The sequence below is a fragment of the Salvelinus alpinus genome, chromosome 4 (genome assembly GCF_045679555.1).
Source record: "Salvelinus alpinus chromosome 4, SLU_Salpinus.1, whole genome shotgun sequence".
NCBI lineage: Eukaryota > Metazoa > Chordata > Actinopteri > Salmoniformes > Salmonidae > Salvelinus > Salvelinus alpinus.
Window position 1 is genome coordinate 21,689,924 of NC_092089.1, and position 21,078 is coordinate 21,711,001.

The window sequence follows — 21,078 nt, forward strand, 5'->3', positions numbered from 1 at the left end:
GGTGTTGTTGCCGTGTGGAGGGAGGGTGGTGGTGGTGTTGCCGTGTGGAGGGTGGTGGTGGTGGTGTTGCCGTGTGGAGGGTGGTGGTGGTGTTGTTGCCGTGTGGAGGGTGGTGGTGGTGTTGCCGTGTGGAGGGAGGGTGGTGGTGGTGTTGCCGTGTGGAGGGAGGGTGGTGGTGGTGTTGCCGTGTGGAGGGAGGGTGGTGGTAGTGTTGCCGTGTGGAGGGAGGGTGGTGGTGGTGTTGCCGTGTGGAGGGAGGGTGGTGGTGGTGTTGCCGTGTGGAGGGTGGTGGTGGTGTTGCCGTGTGGAGGGAGGGTGGTGGTGGTGTTGCCGTGTGGAGGGAGGGTGGTGGTGTTGCCGTGTGGAGGGAGGGTGGTGGTGGTGTTGCCGTGTGGAGGGATGGTGGTGGTGTTGCCGTGTGGAGGGTGGTGGTGGTGCCGTCTGGAGGGTGGTGGTGGTGCTGCCGTGTGGAGGGTGGGTGGTGGTGTTGCCGTGTGGAGGGTGGTGGTGGTGTTACCGTGTGGAGGGTGGTGGTGGTGTTGCCGTGTGGAGGGTGGTGGTGGTGTTGCCGTGTGGAGGGAGGGTGGTGGTGGTGTTGCCGTGTGGAGGGAGGGTGGTGGTAGTGTTGCCGTGTGGAGGGAGGGTGGTGGTGGTGTTGCCGTGTGGAGGGAGGGTGGTGGTGGTGTTGCCGTGTGGAGGGTGGTGGTGGTGTTGCCGTGTGGAGGGAGGGTGGTGGTGGTGTTGCCGTGTGGAGGGAGGGTGGTGGTGTTGCCGTGTGGAGGGTGGTGGTGGTGCCGTCTGGAGGGTGGTGGTGGTGCTGCCGTGTGGAGGGTGGGTGGTGGTGTTGCCGTGTGGAGGGTGGTGGTGGTGTTACCGTGTGGAGGGTGGTGGTGGTGTTGCCGTGTGGAGGGTGGTGGTGGTGTTGCCGTGTGGAGGGTGGTGGTGGTGTTACCGTGTGGAGGGTGGTGGTGGTGTTGCCGTGTGGAGGGTGGTGGTGCTGCCGTGTGGAGGGTGGTGGTGCTGCCGTGTGGAGGGTGGTGGTGGTGTTGCCGTGTGGAGGGTGGGTGGGTGGTGATGTTGCCGTGTGGAGGGTGGTGGTGGTGTTGCCGTGTGGAGGGTGGTGGTGGTGTTGCCGTGTGGAGGGTGGTGGTGGTGTTACCGTGTGGAGGGTGGTGGTGGTGGTGTTGCCGTGTGGAGGGTGGTGGTGCTGCCGTGTGGAGGGTGGTGGTGGTGCTGTGTGGAGGGTGGTGGTGGTGTTGCCGTGTGGAGGGTGGTGGTGGTGCTGTGTGGAGGGTGGTGGTGGTGTTGCCGTGTGGGGGGTGGTGGTGTTGCCGTGTGGAGGGTGGTGGTGTTGCCGTGTGGAGGGTGGTGGTGTTGCCGTGTGGAGGGTGGTGGTGGTGCTGTGTGGAGGGTGGTGGTGGTGTTGCCGTGTGGATGGTGGTGGTGGTGTTGCCGTGTGGAGGGTGGTGGTGGTGTTGCCGTGTGGAGGGTGGTGGTGTTGCCATGTGGAGGGTGGTGGTGGTGCCGTGTGGAGGGTGGTGGTGGTGCTGTGTGGAGGGTGGTGGTGGTGTTGCCGTGTGGAGGGTGGTGGTGGTGTTGCCGTGTGGTGGTGTTGCCGTGTGGAGGGTGGTGGTGCTGCCGTGTGGAGGGTGGTGGTGGTGCTGTGTGGAGGGTGGTGGTGGTGTTGCCGTGTGGAGGGTGGTGGTGGTGCTGTGTGGAGGGTGGTGGTGGTGTTGCCGTGTGGAGGGTGGTGGTGTTGCCGTGTGGAGGGTGGTGGTGTTGCCGTGTGGAGGGTGGTGGTGTTGCCGTGTGGAGGGTGGTGGTGGTGCTGTGTGGAGGGTGGTGGTGGTGTTGCCGTGTGGATGGTGGTGGTGGTGTTGCCGTGTGGAGGGTGGTGGTGGTGTTGCCGTGTGGAGGGTGGTGGTGTTGCCATGTGGAGGGTGGTGGTGGTGCCGTGTGGAGGGTGGTGGTGGTGCTGTGTGGAGGGTGGTGGTGGTGTTGCCGTGTGGAGGGTGGTGGTGGTGTTGCCGTGTGGTGGTGTTGCCGTGTGGAGGGTGGTGGTGGTGCTGTGTGGAGGGTGGTGGTGGTGTTGCCGTGTGGAGGGTGGTGGTGGTGTTGCCGTGTGGAGGGTGGTGGTGGTGCCGTGTGGTGGTGTTGCCGTGTGGAGGGTGGTGGTGGTGCCGTGTGGAGGGTGGTGGTGGTGCTGTGTGGAGGGTGGTGGTGGTGTTGCCGTGTGGAGGGTGGTGGTGGTGTTGCCGTGTGGTGGGTGGTGGTGTTGCTGTGTGGAGGGTGGTGGTGTTGCTGTGTGGAGGGTGGTGGTGGTGCTGTGTGGAGGGTGGTGGTGGTGCTGTGTGGAGGGTGGTGGTGTTGCCGTGTGGTGGGTGGTGGTGGTGTTGCCGTGTGGTGGTGTTGCCGTGTGGGTAGGTGGTGGTGGTGGTGTTGCCGTGTGGAGGGTGGTGGTGTTGCTGTGTGGAGGGTGGTGGTGGTGTTGCTGTGTGGAGGGTGGTGGTGGTGCTGTGTGGAGGGTGGTGGTGTTGCTGTGTGGAGGGTGGTGGTGGTGCTGTGTGGAGGGTGGTGGTGGTGCTGTGTGGAGGGTGGTGGTGGTGCTGTGTGGAGGGTGGTGATGTTGCTGTGGGGAGGGTGGTGGTGTTGCTGTGGGGAGGGAGGGTGGGTGGTGGTGTTGCTGTGTGGAGGGTGGTGGTGTTGCCGTGTGGTGGTGTTGCCGCCGTGTGCGGAGGGTGGTGGTGTTGCTGTGTGGAGGGTGGTGGTGTTGCTGTGTGGAGGGAGGGTGGGTGGTGGTGTTGCTGTGTGGAGGGTGGTGGTGTTGCTGTGTGGAGGGAGGGTGGTGTTGCTGTGGGGAGGGTGGTGGTGTTGCTGTGTGGAGGGTGGTGGTGTTGCTGTGTGGAGGGAGGGTGGGTGGTGGTGTTGCTGTGTGGAGGGAGGGTGGGTGGTGGTGTTGCTGTGTGGAGGGTGGTGGTGTTGCTGTGGGGAGGGTGGTGGTGTTGCCGTGTGGAGGGAGGGTGGTGTTGCTGTGGGGAGGGTGTTGGTGTTGCTGTGGGGAGGGTGTTGGTGTTGCTGTGGGGAGGGTGTTGGTGTTGCTGTGGGGAGGGTGTTGATGTTGCTGTGGGGAGGTTTGGAGGGAGTGTGGGTTGGTGGTGGTGTTGTAATGCAGCAGATCCTATAGTAATTCCAGAGTCCTATAAATGGCCACTTGCCTAGATGGCATTCTATCAGGGAGAGGAGAGCAGGATTGGTAGAGTCTTCCGATATGTTTTTCACATCTGTATTCATACACAATTTAGCCTATACAGTATGGCACCACAACAAACACATTTGGTGTCAGTATGGATCCTGTACCTGCTCATTGAAATTACATTGTGAAGGGAAATAATACTTAGAATATTACTGGGATTGTAAATAATCAGTTGATGGCATAAAGACAGAAAAAGCCCATGTTCTGATTGGTTAGATATCTGATTATTGTTGACCTTCTACAGGGTCCAGCTGGGCTACCAGGTCTGAAGGGACCAAAAGGTGAAAAGGTAAGTGTCATTTATAAACAGTTTTTTTTACATTAGATGTTTAGTGAATGATTGAAAACTACCATTATACGAAGCGGAAAGGCCTTGTATAAAATAGCAGCAGTTATATCTCTCTCTCTCTGTCTCTCTCTCTCTCTCTCCACCTCCATCCCACGAACTTGTTGCCAGGGAGAACTGGGACGACCTGGACAAAAGGTGAGAGCACCCATTGATCATTCTATTAGCTCTGCTAAGTGGATTTGCTGAAAAATGAGATCCAGTCCCTCCTCAGTCTGTCTGGTGGGCTGTAACTCACGTCCCCGCCGCCTGCCGCCCGCCTGTCCCCCCCGCTGCCCGCCTGTCCCCCCGCTGCCTGGTTATGAGCATTATGAAATTCAGAGAAAGACAAGCAGCACAACCTTGACATGATGCCAGGACAGCTAGGACACAGAGAGAGCAAGACAAGCAGCACAACCTGGACACGATGCCAGGACAGCTAGGACACAGAGAGAGCAAGACAAGCAGCACAACCTGGACACGATGCCAGGACAGCTAGGACACAGAGAGAGAAAGACAAGCAGCACAACCTGGACACGATGCCAGGACAGCTAGGATACAGAGAGAGAAAGACAAGCAGCACAACCTGGACACGATGCCAGGACAGCTAGGATACAGAGAGAGAAAGACAAGCAGCACAACCTGGACACGATGCCAGGACAGCTAGGATACAGAGAGAGAAAGACAAGCAGCACAACCTGGACACGATGCCAGGACAGCTAGGATACAGAGAGAGCAAGACAAGCAGCACAACCTGGACACGATGCCAGGACAGCTTGGACACAGAGAGAGAAAGACAAGCAGCACAACCTGGACACGATGCCAGGACAGCTAGGATACAGAGAGAGAAAGACAAGCAGCACAACCTGGACACGATGCCAGGACAGCTAGGATACAGAGAGAGCAAGACAAGCAGCACAACCTGGACACGATGCCAGGACAGCTAGGATACAGAGAGAGCAAGACAAGCAGCACAACCTGGACACGATGCCAGGACAGCTTGGACACAGAGAGAGAAAGACAAGCAGCACAACCTGGACACGATGCCAGGACAGCTAGGATACAGAGAGAGCAAGACAAGCAGCACAACCTGGACATGATGCCAGGACAGCTAGGATACAGAGAGAGAAAGACAAGCAGCACAACCTGGACACGATGCCAGGACAGCTAGGATACAGAGAGAGCAAGACAAGCAGCACAACCTGGACACGATGCCAGGACAGCTAGGACACAGAGAGAGAAAGACAAGCAGCACAACCTGGACACGATGCCAGGACAGCTAGGATACAGAGAGAGAAAGACAAGCAGCACAACCTGGACACGATGCGAGGACAGCTAGGACACAGAGAGAGAAAGACAAGCAGCACAACCTGGACACGATGCCAGGACAGCTAGGATACAGAGAAAGAAAGACAAGCAGCACAACCTGGACACGATGCCAGGACAGCTAGGATACAGAGAGAGCCGCTGAGGTAGAAGATGGATAGAATCATTCTGCTGAGTTGGAGAGGAGAGTGGATGAACCTCCCACCCCATCCCCAACAGATGAGGAACTTATAGTCACCCTGTTAGTTCCTGAAACCTATCCAGCTTCACTGGGCCCTGTTCAGGAGGGTGCAGCGTTACAGCACCTTCACATAGAGATGTATAGCATAGAAAATAGATGATTGTCGGAGGGACAGGGGAGGAGTGAGACCTGTCAGAAGAGAAGTGTGGTCCTAATCAATTGGTGGCTGCAGTTCTGTATTAAAACAGTTCCGTTGGGAGAGCTTCACTCTGCGTCCCAAATGGCACCCTATTCCCTTTATAGTTCACTACTTTTGACCAGGGCCCATCAGTCACTGCCCTGCTCTGTCTGAGCTGCAGGGCTGGCTGTGTACAGCAGCAGCATTGCAGTGCAATTTAGCTTAGTGCTCGAGCCAGACCATAAATCATTTTATTTCCCACAAGCAGAGGGCCGTCCTGTTCTATATATACGGCCTATCATTTAATTAAAGAGGACAGAGTGACAGACCTTGTTAAAGTCCTTCTCTCTCTCCACATGGCGGACCAGGGTAAAAACAGAACACAGGTTGTCATGTCAACATCCCGACCGGCTTATGGAATTCTCTGTAACTATTCAGAACAGCCATGTTTGTAACTCCTGCTGTATGTTACTTCTATGATATTACACATGGAAATATTATACTGTACACTACACAGCTTACATGGATAGCTGCTGATTCATTCAATAATGCTTTTTTAAATGATGCTAGGTCAGCTGGTCGTTGTTTCTATATGGCCGTCTTCATGCCCTGTGTTTTCTAGTCAGTTCAGAACTTGTGGTCTGGTTAAAGTAGTGTTCTAACGGTTCTGATATGGCTCAGCTATTCCCACACACACCCTATGTACCGTACACACACCCTATGTACCGTACACACACCCTATGTACCGTACACACCCCCTATGTACCGTACACACCCCCTATGTACCGTACACACACCCTATGTACCGTACACACACCCTATGTACCGTACACACACCCTATGTACCGTACACACACCCTATGTACCGTACACACACCCTATGTACCGTACACACACCCTATGTACCGTACACACACCCTATGTACCGTACACACACCCTATGTACCGTACACACACCCTATGTACCGTACACACCCCCTATGTACCGTACACACCCCCTATGTACCGTACACACCCCCTATGTACCGTACACACACCCTATGTACCGTACACACACCCTATGTACCGTACACACACCCTATGTACCGTACACACACCCTATGTACCGTACACACACCCTATGTACCGTACACACACCCTATGTACCGTACACACCCCCTATGTACCGTACACACCCTATGTACCGTACACACACCCTATGTACCGTACACACCCCCTATGTACCGTACACACACCCTATGTACCGTACACACCCCCTATGTACCGTACACACACCCTATGTACCGTACACACCCCCTATGTACCGTACACACCCCCTATGTACCGTACACACCCCCTATGTACCGTACACACACCCTATGTACCGTACACACCCCCTATGTACCGTACACACCCCCTATGTACCGTACACACCCCCTATGTACCGTACACACCCCCTATGTACCGTACACACCCCCTATGTACCGTACACACACCCTATGTACCGTACACACACCCTATGTACCGTACACACACCCTATGTACCGTACACACACCCTATGTACCGTACACACCCCCTATGTACCGTACACACCCTATGTACCGTACACACCCCCTATGTACCGTACACACACCCTATGTACCGTACACACCCCCTATGTACCGTACACACACCCTATGTACCGTACACACCCCCTATGTACCGTACACACCCCCTATGTACCGTACACACCCCCTATGTACCGTACACACCCCCTATGTACCGTACACACACCCTATGTACCGTACACACACCCTATGTACCGTACACACACCCTATGTACCGTACACACACCCTATGTACCGTACACACACCCTATGTACCGTACACACACCCTATGTACCGTACACACACCCTATGTACCGTACACACCCTATGTACCGTACACACCCTATGTACCGTACACACACCCTATGTACCGTACACACGAGGCTGCAGAGGGGAGGACGGCTCATAATAACGTCCGGAACGGCACAAATGGAATGGCATCAAACACCTGGAAACCATGGAAACCATGTGTTTGATGTATTTGATACCATTCCACAAAGTCCGCTCCAACAATTACCACGAGGCCGTCCTCCCCAATTCAGGTGCCACCAACCTCCTGTGGTACTGTGATAACTGTAAAGAGTCTGCTAAATCAGGCATTCCCAAAGTGGAGGTACTGCAGGGAGTCTGCTAAATCAGACATTCCCAAAGTGGAGGTACTGCTGGGAGTCTGCTAAATCAGGCATTCCCAAAGTGGAGGTACTGCAGGGAGTCTGCTAAATCAGACATTCCCAAAGTGGAGGTACTGCAGGGAGTCTGCTAAATCAGGCATTCCCAAAGTGGAGGTACTGCAGGGAGTCTGCTAAATCAGACATTCCCAAAGTGGAGGTACTGCTGGGAGTCTGCTAAATCAGGCATTCCCAAAGTGGAGGTACTGCAGGGAGTCTGCTAAATCAGACATTCCCAAAGTGGAGGTACTGCAGGGAGTCTGCTAAATCAGACATTCCCAAAGTGGAGGTACTGCAGGGAGTCTGCTAAATCAGGCATTCCCAAAGTGGAGGTACTGCAGGGAGTCTGCTAAATCAGGCATTCCCAAAGTGGAGGTACTGCAGGGAGTCTGATTCTTATTTTTTTAACAATAATAATACATTAATTTAATAAAATGTTTTTCAATTAATATTGCTGGCAACAACCGATTAAACACATTTTGCAGAAGGGATCTGTGAAAAGTGCTTAGACTAGAGGGTGCAATACAATACAATGTATTATTCAACCACAATTTCTGTTAAACCTTAGACTCAGAGCCTGGGACTGGGAAGTTCATGGGTATATATAGTGGGGAGAACAAGTATTTGATACACTGACGATTTTGCAGGTTTTCCTACTTACAAAGCATGTAGAGGTGAGAGACGGAATCTAAAAAAATCCTGAAAATCACATTGTATGATTTTTAAGTAATTAATTTGAATTTTATTGTATGACATAAGTATTTGATACATCAGAAAAGCAGAACTTAATATTTGGTACAGAAACCTTTGTTTGCAATTACAGAGATCATACGTTTCCTGTAGTTCTTGACCAGGTTTGCACACACTGCAGCAGGGATTTTGGCCCACTCCTCCATACAGACCTTCTCCAGATCCTTCAGGTTTCGGGGCTGTCGCTGGGCAATACGGACTTTCAGCTCCCTCCAAAGATTTTCTATTGGGTTCAGGTCTGGAGACTGGCTAGGCCATTCCAGGACCTTGAGATGCTTCTTACGGAGCCACTCCTTAGTTGCCCTGGCTGTGTGTTTCGGGTCGTTGTCATGCTGGAAGACCCAGCCACGACCCATCTTCAATGCTCTTACTGAGGGAAGGAGGTTGTTGGCCAAGATCTCGCGATACATGGCCCCATCCATCCTCCCCTCAATACGGTGCAGTCGTCCTGTCCCCTTTGCAGAAAAGCATCCCCAAAGAATGATGTTTCCACCTCCGTGCTTCACGGTTGTGATGGTGTTCTTGGGGTTGTACTCATCCTTCTTCTTCCTCCAAACACGGCGAGTGGAGTTTAGACCAAAAAGCTCTATTTTTGTCTCATCAGACCAGAACATGACCTTCTCCCATTCCTCCTCTGGATCATCCAGATGGTCATTGGCAAACTTCAGACGGGCCTGGACATGCGCTGGCTTGAGCAGGGGGACCTTGCGTGCGCTGCAGGATTTTAATCCATGACGGCGTAGTGTGTTACTAATGGTTTTCTTTGAGACTGTGGTCCCAGCTCTCTTCAGGTCATTGACCAGGTCCTGCCGTGTAGTTCTGGGCTGATCCCTCACCTTCCTCATGATCATTGATGCCCCACGAGGTGAGATCTTGCATGGAGCCCCAGACCGAGGGTGATTGACCGTCATCTTGAACTTCTTCCATTTTCTAATAATTGCGCCAACAGTTGTTGCCTTCTCACCAAGCTGCTTGCCTATTGTCCTTTAGCCCATCCCAGCCTTGTGCAGGTCTACAATTGTATCCCTGATGTCCTTACACAGCTCTCTGGTCTTGGCCATTGTGGAGAGGTTGGAGTCTGTTTGATTGAGTGTGTGGACAGGTGTATTTTATACAGGTAACGAGTTCAAACAGGTGCAGTTAATACAGGTAATGAGTGGAGAACAGGAGGGCTTCTTAAAGAAAAACTAACAGGTCTGTGAGAGCCGGAATTCTTACTGGTTGGTAGGTTATCAAATACTTATGTCATGCAGCAAAATGCAAATTAATTACTTAAAAATCATACAATGTGATTTTCTGGATTTTTGTTTTAGATTCCGTCTCTCACAGTTGAAGTGTACCTATGATAAAAAATTACAGACCTCTACATGCTTTGTAAGTAGGAAAACCTGCAAAGTCGGCAGTGTATCAAATACTTGTTCTCCCCACTGTAGGTATCCACAGTTCTCCATCAATTATACATTTGTTTAACTAAATTCTTCTTGTATTCCCCAAAATGTTGTTTTGAACATAATGGTACTGTAATTTAAGCCTAAAACTGCAACATTTTCTCTGTGTCCATGGCAAAATGGGTAGAACTAATTTGGTCACCTGTTTTAGTTTTAGTCTTAGACCTAGAGTTAATCAGATCAGGTGATAGCCGACACCCGCATAGCTGATGTTTTGGCAGTGTCAGAGGTGTAACTCTGTTAGAGCTGTCACATCGGTGAGAGGCAGCTGCTCATGTGGTCATGTTCACCAAGCCACATCCATTCCTCTTGTCAGAGGTTCTGAATGAGAAAGTCTAGGCTATACAGAAATGACACTCAAACAACATAATAAGAATTTACACTGAGTGGACAAAACATTACAGAAAAACATTATGCTCTTTCCATAACCTCTACAGGATTGGTGGGTCCCCCTCGGGAAGGGTGAGCTAACGTGGGCTAATGCGATTAGCATGAGGTTGTAAGTAAGAAGAACATTTCCCAGGACATAGACATATCTGATATTGGCAGAAAACTTGAAATTCTTGTTAATCTAACTGCACTGTCCAATTTACAGTTGCTATTACAGTGAAAGAATACCATGCTTTTGTTTGAAGAATGTTCTTTCCATAACATAGACTGACCAGGTGATGAACCCTTATTGATGTAATTTGTTAAATCCACTTCAATCAGTGTAGATGAAGGGGAGGAAACAGGTTAAAGAAGGATTTTTAAGCCTTGAGACAATTGGGACATGGATTGTGTATGTGTTCCATACAGAGGGTGAATGGGCAAGACAAAAGATTTAAGTGCCTTTGAATGGGGTATTGTAGTAGGTGCCAGGCGCACCAGTTTGTGTCAAGAACTGCAATACAACTGGCTTTTTCACGCTCAACAGTTTCCTGTGTGTTTCAAGAATGGTCCACTCCCCCAAAGGACATCCAGCAACTTGACACAACAGTGGGAAGTATTGGAGTCAACATGGGCCAGCATCCCTGTGGAGTCAACATGGGCCAGCATCCCTGTGGAGTCAACATGGGCCAGCATCCCTGTGGAGTCAACATGGGCCAGCATCCCTGTGGAACGCTTTCGACACCTTGTAGACTCCATGCCCTGACGAATTGAGGCTGTTCTGAGGGCAAAAGGGGGGGGGGGGTGCAACTCAATATTAGGAAGGTGTTCCTAATGTATCGTACACTCAGTGTATATCAACCTAATCGAGGTGTAGATTACATTCAGGTAGCCTTGTCCAACTAGGCCTACTATCCCCTCGTATAATTTAGCTGGCCACATTGATATTGTGGCAGATTGTAACCAAAGCCAACCATAATTAACCATAAAGGCTTGGCTACAGGTAAAAAAAAATGTACAGCTCTGATTTTCTCCCCATCATGACTTTTGAAGGGGTAAATAACAATTGTTTCATTGAAGGGGAGAATTTTTGCTTTCCAGAAATATTATTGTTTTAGGAAAATAGAGCTGATGATATCAAAGTAAAAATATCCTACATGAAAGTAAGAGAGAGAATAAACATGATTGTTTCTAGTTAAGGTTAGTTACAAGTGAAGTGTCCTGGCTTCACATCAGTTCAAAAGATGGACTGAAGAGACCACCTGGGAGCTTTGTGGGAGAGACGGACAGATCAGCTCAATCAGATCGCACAACTGAAAGATGTCAACTCTGCCAATGAGAGGGTTGCATGAAATATTCTGCATTCTTCTGATTGGACAAAACAGATGAAAAGGAGCTTCATGTCAAATTAAATAATCATTAGTCTCATGTGGAATTCTCATCTGGTCACATTTTTGTCAACTAAAATGAAAACTAATTTGTTACAGTTATCGTTTTTTTCCCAGGGCGTCTCGTTATCATAGCTTTAGTCAGGAAAAATAAGTCGTCAAGTATTTTTTATCATAGTTATTGTTGCCGAAATTTACACTGGTGCTAGAATTGCAAGAAGTTAGCTTTAAAGTGGCAAAAGGGCCTCTATGCACAAAGGAAACATGTGTAGAATTACAAGTAATGAGCTTTTCTTCTCTCATGCTAAGAGGGGGGCCTTTAAAGATGTATTTCCCGGGGCCCAAGACCTGAAGTCATAGTAAAACTGCTTGTATGCTATTTATAGTCCACTCTGAAGTAGGACTTGTGTTCTGATATTATGAGGTGTTCCCTGATGAATTTGCTATCACAAAAGGGGTCCCCCACACAAAAAACAATTTGGGAACCCTGTGCTAAAGAAATGCTGTTGTGGCCCATTAGGGTCGGACGGGTCCTCCAGGTCTCACGGGGCGCCAGGGACCAGCCGGGTGGCCAGGACCAAATGGGCCCAAGGTGAGTAAGTCCTATTTCATGGTGCCCATATGTCAATATGATTATTATACCGTACCATAGTATGGTGGGAAAAAATTATAGAACACAAATTATGCAATAAGATAAGATGGTATGTGTGTTCCTGTACCTACAGGTGTTAGATCTTAATTTGACCAGTTTCGTCGCAGGAGTAAAATAATCTTGCAGCAGGAGGATTTGATAATTTTTTTAAAGTGATCATTTCTAATGAGAAAGAACTGTAGTTTTGATAGGCTACAGCAGGCTATATATTAGGAGTGAGATCGAGTAGGAGAAAGAGAACTGTGGGTTTTCAGTGAATTTATGTCAATCATGAGGCTCATTTGAATTTCCTACGGTGCAGGAAAATTCTCTGTGACAACAGAGTGATCAAATTAAGATACCACGTCTGTATGATATTATTTGTCAAGGTAGATGAAGACTGTGTTGTCAGAGCCGTGTGTGTGTGTGTCTGGCAGGGGGAGAAGGGAGATGGTGGATTGATGGGAATACCTGGAGCAAGAGGACCTCTTGGACCTAAGGTCTGTGACCCTTCATCTTTCACCGAGAAAATTGTCTGATTTCAACCATAATGTTATTCATAATTTCTATACTTCAGACTTCTGATTTTCCTTCCTAGGGTTTACCTGGATACAAAGGAGAAAAGGTGGGTGATTACTTCAAATGTTTTTGACTGCTTTCTTTTATTCTATTACATTACAAACCATATTTTAGTTCCTCTGGGTTGGTTCAACAACATGTGTGTGTTTTCAGTGTATCTGCCTGATCAGGTCTCCTGTTTATGGATGTTTTGTTTACAGTTGTTTTGTCTCCTGTCTGTCTCATCAGGGTTCCCGTGGTGACCGTAGTGAGAGCGGGATGAAGGGAGACAAGGGCACAATGGGCTTCCCTGGAATGCTTGGACAGAAAGTGAGACATACATCTGTAATCTCTTGATCTAGACAGTATCTGATGTTTATCAGCTGCTGGGGTTGATGTGGAGGAGCTGGAGGAAGGGGAGAAGGAGGAGGAGGAGCAGGAGGAGGTCATTGTAGGGTGACGTGTAGTGGAGGTTCATTGAACAACAGGATAAAACCAGAATCAATTGGCTCTCCATAATAACTCAAGAACACAATTCTAAATTGGACCACAGTTATTTATATGACGTACCGGCATATGTTGTTGATGGAGTGCTGTGGTTTATGTCCTCAGGGTGAAATGGGTCCAAAGGGAGAACCTGGAATCTCAGGGAATAGAGGACCGACGGGCAGACCAGGGAAGAGAGGCAAACAGGTGAGAGATATATCTTATTATTAAACAGGTGAGAGATATACTTTATTATTAAACAGGTGAGAAATACACTTATTAGTAAACAGGTGAGAGATATACTTGATTAGTAAACAGGTGAGAGATATACTTGATTAGTAAACAGGTGAGAGATATATTTGATTAGTGAACAGGTGAGAGATATACTTGATTAGTAAACAGGTGAGAGATATATTTGATTAGTGAACAGGTGAGAGATATACTTGATTAGTAAACAGGTGAGAGATATACTTGATTAGTAAACAGGTGAGAGATATACTTGATTAGTAAACAGGTGAGAGATATATTTGATTAGTGAACAGGTGAGAGATATACTTGATTAGTAAACAGGTGAGAGATATATTTGATTAGTGAACAGGTGAGAGATATACTTGATTAGTAAACAGGTGAGAGATATACTTGATTAGTAAACAGGTGAGAGATATACTTGATTAGTAAACAGGTGAGAGATATATTTGATTAGTGAACAGGTGAGAGATATATTTGATTAGTACACAGGTGAGAGATATACTTGATTAGTAAACAGGTGAGAGAGATACTGTATTAAACAGGTGAGAGAGATACTGTATTAGGATCTTACTTGGATCTTAATGATATAATATCATATGCTGTTAGAAGCTGTATTAAACAGGTGAGAGATGCTGTATTAAACAGGTGAGAGAGATGCTGTATTAAACAGGTGAGAGATGCTGTATTAAACAGGTGAGAGATATACTTGATTAGTAAACAGGTGAGAGAGATGCTGTATTAAACAGGTGAGAGAGATGCTGTATTAAACAGGTGAGAGATATGCTGTATTAAACAGGTGAGAGATATACTTGATTAGTAAACAGGTGAGAGAGATGCTGTATTAAACAGGTGAGAGATATACTTGATTATTAAACAGGTGAGCGAGATACTGTATTAAACAGGTGTGAGATACGCTGTATTAAACAGGTGAGAGATGCTGTATTAAACAGGTGAGAGATGCTGTATTAAACAGGTGAGAGAGATGCTGTATTAAACAGGTGAGAGAGATGCTGTATTAAACAGGTGAGAGAGATACTGTATTAGGATCTTACTTGGATCTTAATGATATAATATCATATGCTGTTAGAAGCTGTATTAAACAGGTGAGAGAGATGCTGTATTAAACAGGTGAGAGATGCTGTATTAAACAGGTGAGAGATGCTGTATTAAACAGGTGAGAGATGCTGTATTAAACAGGTGAGAGATGCTGTATTAAACAGGTGAGAGAGATGCTGTATTAAACAGGTGAGAGAGATGCTGTATTAAACAGGAGAGAGATACTGTATTAGGATCTTACTTGGATCTTAATGATATAATATCATATGCTGTTAGAAGCTGTGATTAAAAAAGTTATTCCGATCTTTTTTTAACCTTTATTTAACTAGGCAAGTCAGTTAAGAACAAATTCTTATTTTCAATGACGGCCTAGAAACAGTGGGTTAACTGCCTTGTTCAGGGGCAGAACGACAGACTTTTACCTTGTCAGCTCGGGGATTTGATCTAGCAACCTTTCGATTACTAGTCCAACGCTCTAACCACTATGCTACTTGCCGCCCTCTTTCAAATCACTATGATGTGGTGACATGTTTTGACCACTGAAGGTTTACCATATGTTTGTCTGTTGATGTTTTTACATGTGGTGTTTATCTTGTCTGATTAATCAGGGAGGGAAGGGCGACAATGGGATTATCGGCCCTCTAGGTCCAGCAGGTTCTCAGGGGCCCCCAGGCCACCCTGGTCCCCCAGGTCTCCCAGCCTCAGGTAAGGACTCCACCTCCATCGGCTCTCCCATCTGAGCTTCGCTTCTTTAGAGACCGCTGTAGGGCTAGGGAGTGTGGCTGGGATAACATGCTAATCTGTTGCCAGTCTGTGTATATGCAGGCTGAGTGTGTAGCTGGATGAATTCTAGGGAAGAACATCGAGTCAGATTTAGAGTTATTGGTTTGTTCTTTGTTGGAGGCTCTGCCCATTTTCTGGACTCTGAAGGCTAGTTTCTCAGACCTAGATTATTAAACCTTGTCCTGTAATTAAAAGAAAGGCCCAATGGAGAATCTCACTGGAAAGTACATTTTGAGGTTTAATATGGGGTCCTGTCAGTGTGAGAAGCTTCAGGGATGGGTGTGAGAAGCTTCAGGTATGGGTCTGAGAAGCTTCAGGGATGGGTGTGAGAAGCTCCAGGGATGGGTGTGAGAAGCTCCAGGGATGGGTGTGAGAAGCTTCAGGGATGGGTCTGAGAAGCTTCAGGGATGGGTGTGAGAAGCTTCAGGGATGGGTGTGAGAAGCTTCAGGTATGGGTCTGAGAAGCTTCAGGGATGGGTGTGAGAAGCTTCAGGCAGGCAGCCTCCCGTGTCAGCATCAGTGAAAGGAAGCAGACATTAAAACACAGCAGGAGGTAACACCAGAGAGCTTATTTAGGTTCAGAGGAACCTGATCACCCCCCCCCCCCCTGAGGTGAAACAGATACCATGAGGGGGGTGGCGGGGGTGACTGGGATGGGACGGATGCTAAAGCCATGACATCATGTCCTTAAAACGAATTCATAGTGGGCCAAGAAGCTCCTTACATATTTACAAACATTATGTCACCATGTAGTTAAACTGTTACAGCCGGTGTCTTGTTCAGGTGTCTGAGCAAATGAAGTTGATTGCTTTACCAACTTGATAGATAGACGAGGGGGCCAGGATAGTGCAATTCAATTGAGGTATTTATAACATATAGTCCCTGTGACCTCGCTCATGGCTGTCTCTGAATGTGGTTCTCTGTGATATAGAGATGGTGTCATGTGTACATCACTTTTTGTACATATGCCTGCATTGATAATATATGATCTAAATGTTTATTTCTTGTTCAGGAATCTACGTGGTTGGAACGAAAGGTGAGAGGGGGCTACCAGGTCTTCCTGGACCTTGCAGCTGTAACTCCATTAGTGTCAAGAGTCCACAGTTTGATGAACATAGTTCCAGGAGCGACTACGCCAAAGTGCCAGCGGTGAGCACGCAACACAAGTAACACATGATCAACATTTACTGCCAATCAGAAACTTGCCTCAGCTAAGGCACTTAATAGGCCGAATTAGTCTTTGTGTCTCACCCAGAATGTGTCTTTTGTTGTTTCTCGTACAGATATTTGTGGTAAACAATCAAGAAGAACTAGATCATCTTCATACGGACAATGCCCTAGCCTTCCGGAAAGACCAGAGATCGCTTTACTTCAAAGACACCAACGGATGGCTGCCCATTCAGGTACCTCACTTGATACACTATCTTCTAGACGGGATATGTCTAAGTGCTTACAGTATTGCCTGGCAAGGTTCATCTTTAAGTTACAGTTTTATTTCATTTTCTTAGTTTTAGTTTCTAATCTCTGTAAAAGACTTCTTTCTTCCAGCTGACGCCTTTCCAGTCTACGGAGAATGCTCCGGAACAGGAGGGTTACTGTGGCGACGGGATCGTTCAGATTCCCAACGGGGAGGAATGTGACGACGGGAATAGGATTGTCACCGACGGCTGCGTCAGTAAGTCACGTTATCAGAGTGGATGAACCAGATTCGTGATTTGGTTCTGCTGATGGTTCCGTTTGTTGAATCCTGGTGTTGTCGGTTGGATTACCGCATGGGAAGTTGATTTGTATAAATGAACTTGTTAAATGATAATGCTATTGATGACATACAGAAGCACCGGTCTGGTTTGGATGGCTATTGATCTCTATCTGTCTCTCTGTGTCTGTCTCTCTACGTGTGTCTCTGTTTTTCTCTCCCTTTGTTTCTCTCTCCATCTCTTCCTCCTCAGAGTGTAAACATGCTTACTGTGGAGATGGTTATCGCTATGACGGTGCCGAGGAATGTGATGGAAAGGACTTTGGCTATCAGACATGCAACTCATATCTCCCAGGGTTAGTAGTCTGACTGGCTTGATCCATTCTTGTCTGCTTTCCATATCTTACTGTATGTAACTTTGTGTTCCCTATGAAGCAGTAACTGTCTGCTTTTGTCATGATTAGTTGACAGAGGGTTCTAATTCTCCTTGATTCCCAGGTCTTATGGTCGTCTCAGATGCACTCCGTACTGTGTCATTGACTCTACAAACTGCAAGTATTTTACATGAGGAGGAACCTGGACACAGCAGTGGGATGCTTCTTGTCTTGTTTGCTTTGGTACTGAACAGGATGACGGTAATGCAAAACAAAGATCAACAACAACACTGCAAACAAGAGACTCAAAAAGGAAGTGTTGACAAACTGGACTAAACCTGACAAAATAACTAAAACTACACACACTAACTCTGTTGTATCGCTGCTGAAGCCATGTCGCTCCCGAGGAGGGGGGCCGGGGCCAGTAAAACGCCCCCTCATCCATTCGCACTGGACAATTTCACTTTGTCTTAAATAAAACTCAACCCAAGACTGAAGAGGTTCTGCCCACCTGATAGGACCAGCCGCTGAATGAGAGGCGGTCAAATGAGAGACAGCCAGGAAGTGAGAGACAGCCAATGGGAAAGCTCTGAGAAAGTGAGGGACTCGTGGGTGGAGCCGGAAGCCATATTTACCTCGACGTAGCACTGTTAAAGAAAAGAGAACCAGGTCTGAACAATCAGAAGCAGGGTGCTGTGTATTTTACTGCAACGTCAATGACGTCATGTACTGTAGCAGTTGCATGAGGCTGAAATTGCTGTGTGACCATGGCCACAGATGTCACTACCTGGGCATTTAACCAATCACAATACTTACTATCGTTGTCATGAGCTTCGTACTGTGTATATATAGTAGGTATACGTCTCCAATTGTACGTAGGGAGTATATTGTATGTCATAATTTTACTAATCAGGACAGGAGGGGCATGTTATAATAATACAGTATTCAGGAGGATTCTGAGAGCCTTGGTCAGTCTACTGAAGAGGCAGATCTTAAGCCTTGGTCAGTCTGTACTGAAGAGGCAGATCTTAAGCCTTGGTCAGTCTGTACTGAAGAGGCAGATCTTAAGCCTTGGTCAGTCTGTACTGAAGAGGCAGATCTTAAGCCTTGGTCAGTCTGTACTGAAGAGGCAGATCTTAAGCCTTGGTCAGTCTGTACTGAATTTGGCAGATCTTAAGCCTTGGTCAGTCTGTACTGAATTTGTCAGATCTTAAGCCTTGGTCAGTCTGTACTGAATTTGGGAGATCTTAAGCCTTGGTCAGTCTGTACTGAAGAGGCAGATCTTAAGCCTTGGTCAGATCCTCTTCAGAAGAACAGTAAAGCTATGTACTGTACAGTAGTAGCATTTAGCCAAGATGGCTGCCTGTGGAAATAGCAGCCAAGCTGATAGACCGGGAACCCTCACCTTCTGGTAGAACTGAACAGCAGACTTGTCCCAAATGACACCCCATTCCCTATGTAGTGCACTACTTTTGACTAGAGTCCAATGGGCCCTGGTTAAAAGTAGTGCACTATATAGGGGATAGTGTGCCATTTGGACAGCCAGGCCCGTGAGCTCTATTAGCTTTTGATGGCACTGTACTGTAGTTGAAGAGGGCCGTTCAGAATCTGGACATTGTGGAGAAGGTCAGCTTTGCTTTAGTTTAGATTGACATTTCCACGGTTTAACTCAGGAACCACTAACAAAATGTAGCTTGCGGTTTTCAGAGAAATCCTCCCTCATATCCACTGTAGAACACAGATGAGACCACCCAGTCTGTGCTGCACACTGACTGTTACACTATCCCTCTCCTCACTCAGAAGTGCTTACTGTACACGTTGATGACTCATGCCATCAGTCCTCTAGGTAAAGAGGAGGACCAGTGAACTACTGTCTGCAGGGAGATATGACACGTGAAGGCTGGCAAACTGTTATTATGACTGCTACTACTACATGTTCTTAAATCATTTCCTCATTGCAGAACAGGAAGCGTTTTTAGCTGCTATTTGGTAGGAAGTGAATTCCGATAGTTAGGGTGAGAAACCTTATGACAGTCTACGGTGCATCAGTTAGAAAGCTCTGGACATCTTTCTGTCTCGTATTTATAGCAGTACTCCTCTTGATACCTTCAGTCTGCCTGCTTAAATAACTGGAGCAGAACTACTGCACCACTCAGTGGAGAACTGAACACTATAGTTGTTGTCTGCATTACTTCCTGTATTCCCTCAGTAGTTTAAGAGAACATTTCAGGATAAGCTGTTCTTTACCACAAGCTATAGGTCGCCGTGCCAACGGAGGCCAACCTTTAACCTCACCCACACTTAGGAAAATATTGTTGCTCATGTAAAAGTGGATGTATGAAAATATGTAATTTCAAGACTGTTCTAAATGTTACATCTGCATGTTAGTGGTACTGTAACTTACAAGTTGAAAATGCAACCCATTTGCCAAAGGAGGCTGTGAATGAAGCCTACATGCTGTAAGTAAATATTAGTCAACTCTCGACAAGGTATATGCTTTTAAAGAAATATTGATGGTTCTTGTTAATGTAACTGTATAACTGTAATGACTGAATATTATGTCAACTTTTATATGACAGGTATAACTGTATTATCCATTGCACCGTGTATAAACACATTAAATATCCATTTGTTTGGCTAATATGAGTGTACTGTATGCTGTAGGTACACTGGTAGCATGTGGTAACATTACACAATGTTTGGTGGTGGTGAATGCGCTCGCATATCAGGATTTCAGAACTCCTCTGATTTCATAATTAAGACATGTTTGACACAGACATGTTTGACACAGTCATGCATTATTGAGAACAAAATAAAGATGAGAAAATGGAAGCTGTTGACTGTTACAAGCTATTTACTCAGCCTAGGAACTCACATTAAATGCTCAAATCAAATGTAAAAAATTGGTTGCATACACATTTTTGACCAGAGTCAATACTCTCTAGTTAGTGTCAGGGCATCTGGTTGGTCTGACATGGGGCTGGGAGTCAGGGGTTTGTCAGCATCCCTGAGTAGAGGAGTCTCCTCGGTCGTTGACAGTGATTGGATGGTTGGTGTGTGGTGGGGAGCAGACTGACAGTTCAGGAAATTCTGTTGACGTTCTCTCAGGAAGGAAGAGAACACACTGCACAGCAGTGGACCTGCATCAAGCAGAGAAAAGATGCTGTCAGCAGGCAGCTGCTGACAAAGTGCTGTGTCTGTCTGTACTATTTCATGTATTGGCAGGGCATAAATATCCTCAGAGAGACAGAGTCTTGAATTGAACACACCACAGCTAGAATTGTCATCAACCCTCCCAGATTTGGCCTAGTGTTCTATAGTCAGCCTGATGGTCTACCTCACGAGCAGTAACATTATTCTGGGACTATTTTGTACTATTATATTGTATGATCTCTCAGAATGAGAGGTGTGTGTGTGTGTGTGTGTGTGTGTGTGTGTGTGTGTGTGTGTGTGTGTGTGTGTGTGTGTGTGTGTGTGTGTGTGTGTGTGTGTGTGTGTGTGTGTGTGTGTGTGTGTGTGTGTGTGTGTGTGTGTGTGTGTGTGTGTGTGTGTGTGTGTGTGTGTGTGTGTGTGTGTGTGTGTGTGTGTGTGTGTGTGTGTGTGTGTGTGTGTGTGTGTGTGTGTGTGTGTGTGTGTGTGTGTGTGTGTGTGTGTGTGTGTGTGTGTGTGTGTGTGTGTGTGTGTGTGTGTGTGTGTGTGTGTGTGTGTGTGTGTGTGTGTGTGTGTGTGTGTGTGTGTGTGTGTGTGTGTGTGTGTGTGTGTGTGTGTGTGTGTGTGTGTGTGTGTGTGTGT

General features: G+C 47.5%; 1 protein-coding gene across 3 annotated transcripts in view; it reads left to right on the top strand.

The window, feature by feature from the left end:
* Nucleotides 1-20,118, top strand: part of LOC139573030 (acetylcholinesterase collagenic tail peptide-like) — a 33,698-nt gene extending 13,580 nt beyond the window's left edge. For 2 of the 3 annotated variants that reach the window (XM_071396009.1, XM_071396007.1), the window contains 13 exons: nucleotides 3,498-3,542; nucleotides 3,711-3,737; nucleotides 11,974-12,045; nucleotides 12,522-12,584; nucleotides 12,683-12,709; nucleotides 12,892-12,972; nucleotides 13,255-13,335; nucleotides 15,042-15,138; nucleotides 16,229-16,365; nucleotides 16,500-16,619; nucleotides 16,750-16,891; nucleotides 17,166-17,268; nucleotides 17,411-20,118. In XM_071396009.1, coding sequence (XP_071252110.1) covers nucleotides 3,498-3,542; nucleotides 3,711-3,737; nucleotides 11,974-12,045; nucleotides 12,522-12,584; nucleotides 12,683-12,709; nucleotides 12,892-12,972; nucleotides 13,255-13,335; nucleotides 15,042-15,138; nucleotides 16,229-16,365; nucleotides 16,500-16,619; nucleotides 16,750-16,891; nucleotides 17,166-17,268; nucleotides 17,411-17,480 — 1,065 coding nt within the window. In that variant the 3' untranslated portion in view covers nucleotides 17,481-20,118. The remainder of the gene's footprint in view (nucleotides 1-3,497; nucleotides 3,543-3,710; nucleotides 3,738-11,973; nucleotides 12,046-12,521; nucleotides 12,585-12,682; nucleotides 12,710-12,891; nucleotides 12,973-13,254; nucleotides 13,336-15,041; nucleotides 15,139-16,228; nucleotides 16,366-16,499; nucleotides 16,620-16,749; nucleotides 16,892-17,165; nucleotides 17,269-17,410) is intronic. The other variant, XM_071396008.1, reaches the window with a different exon arrangement.
* Nucleotides 20,119-21,078: the final 960 nt, after the last annotated feature.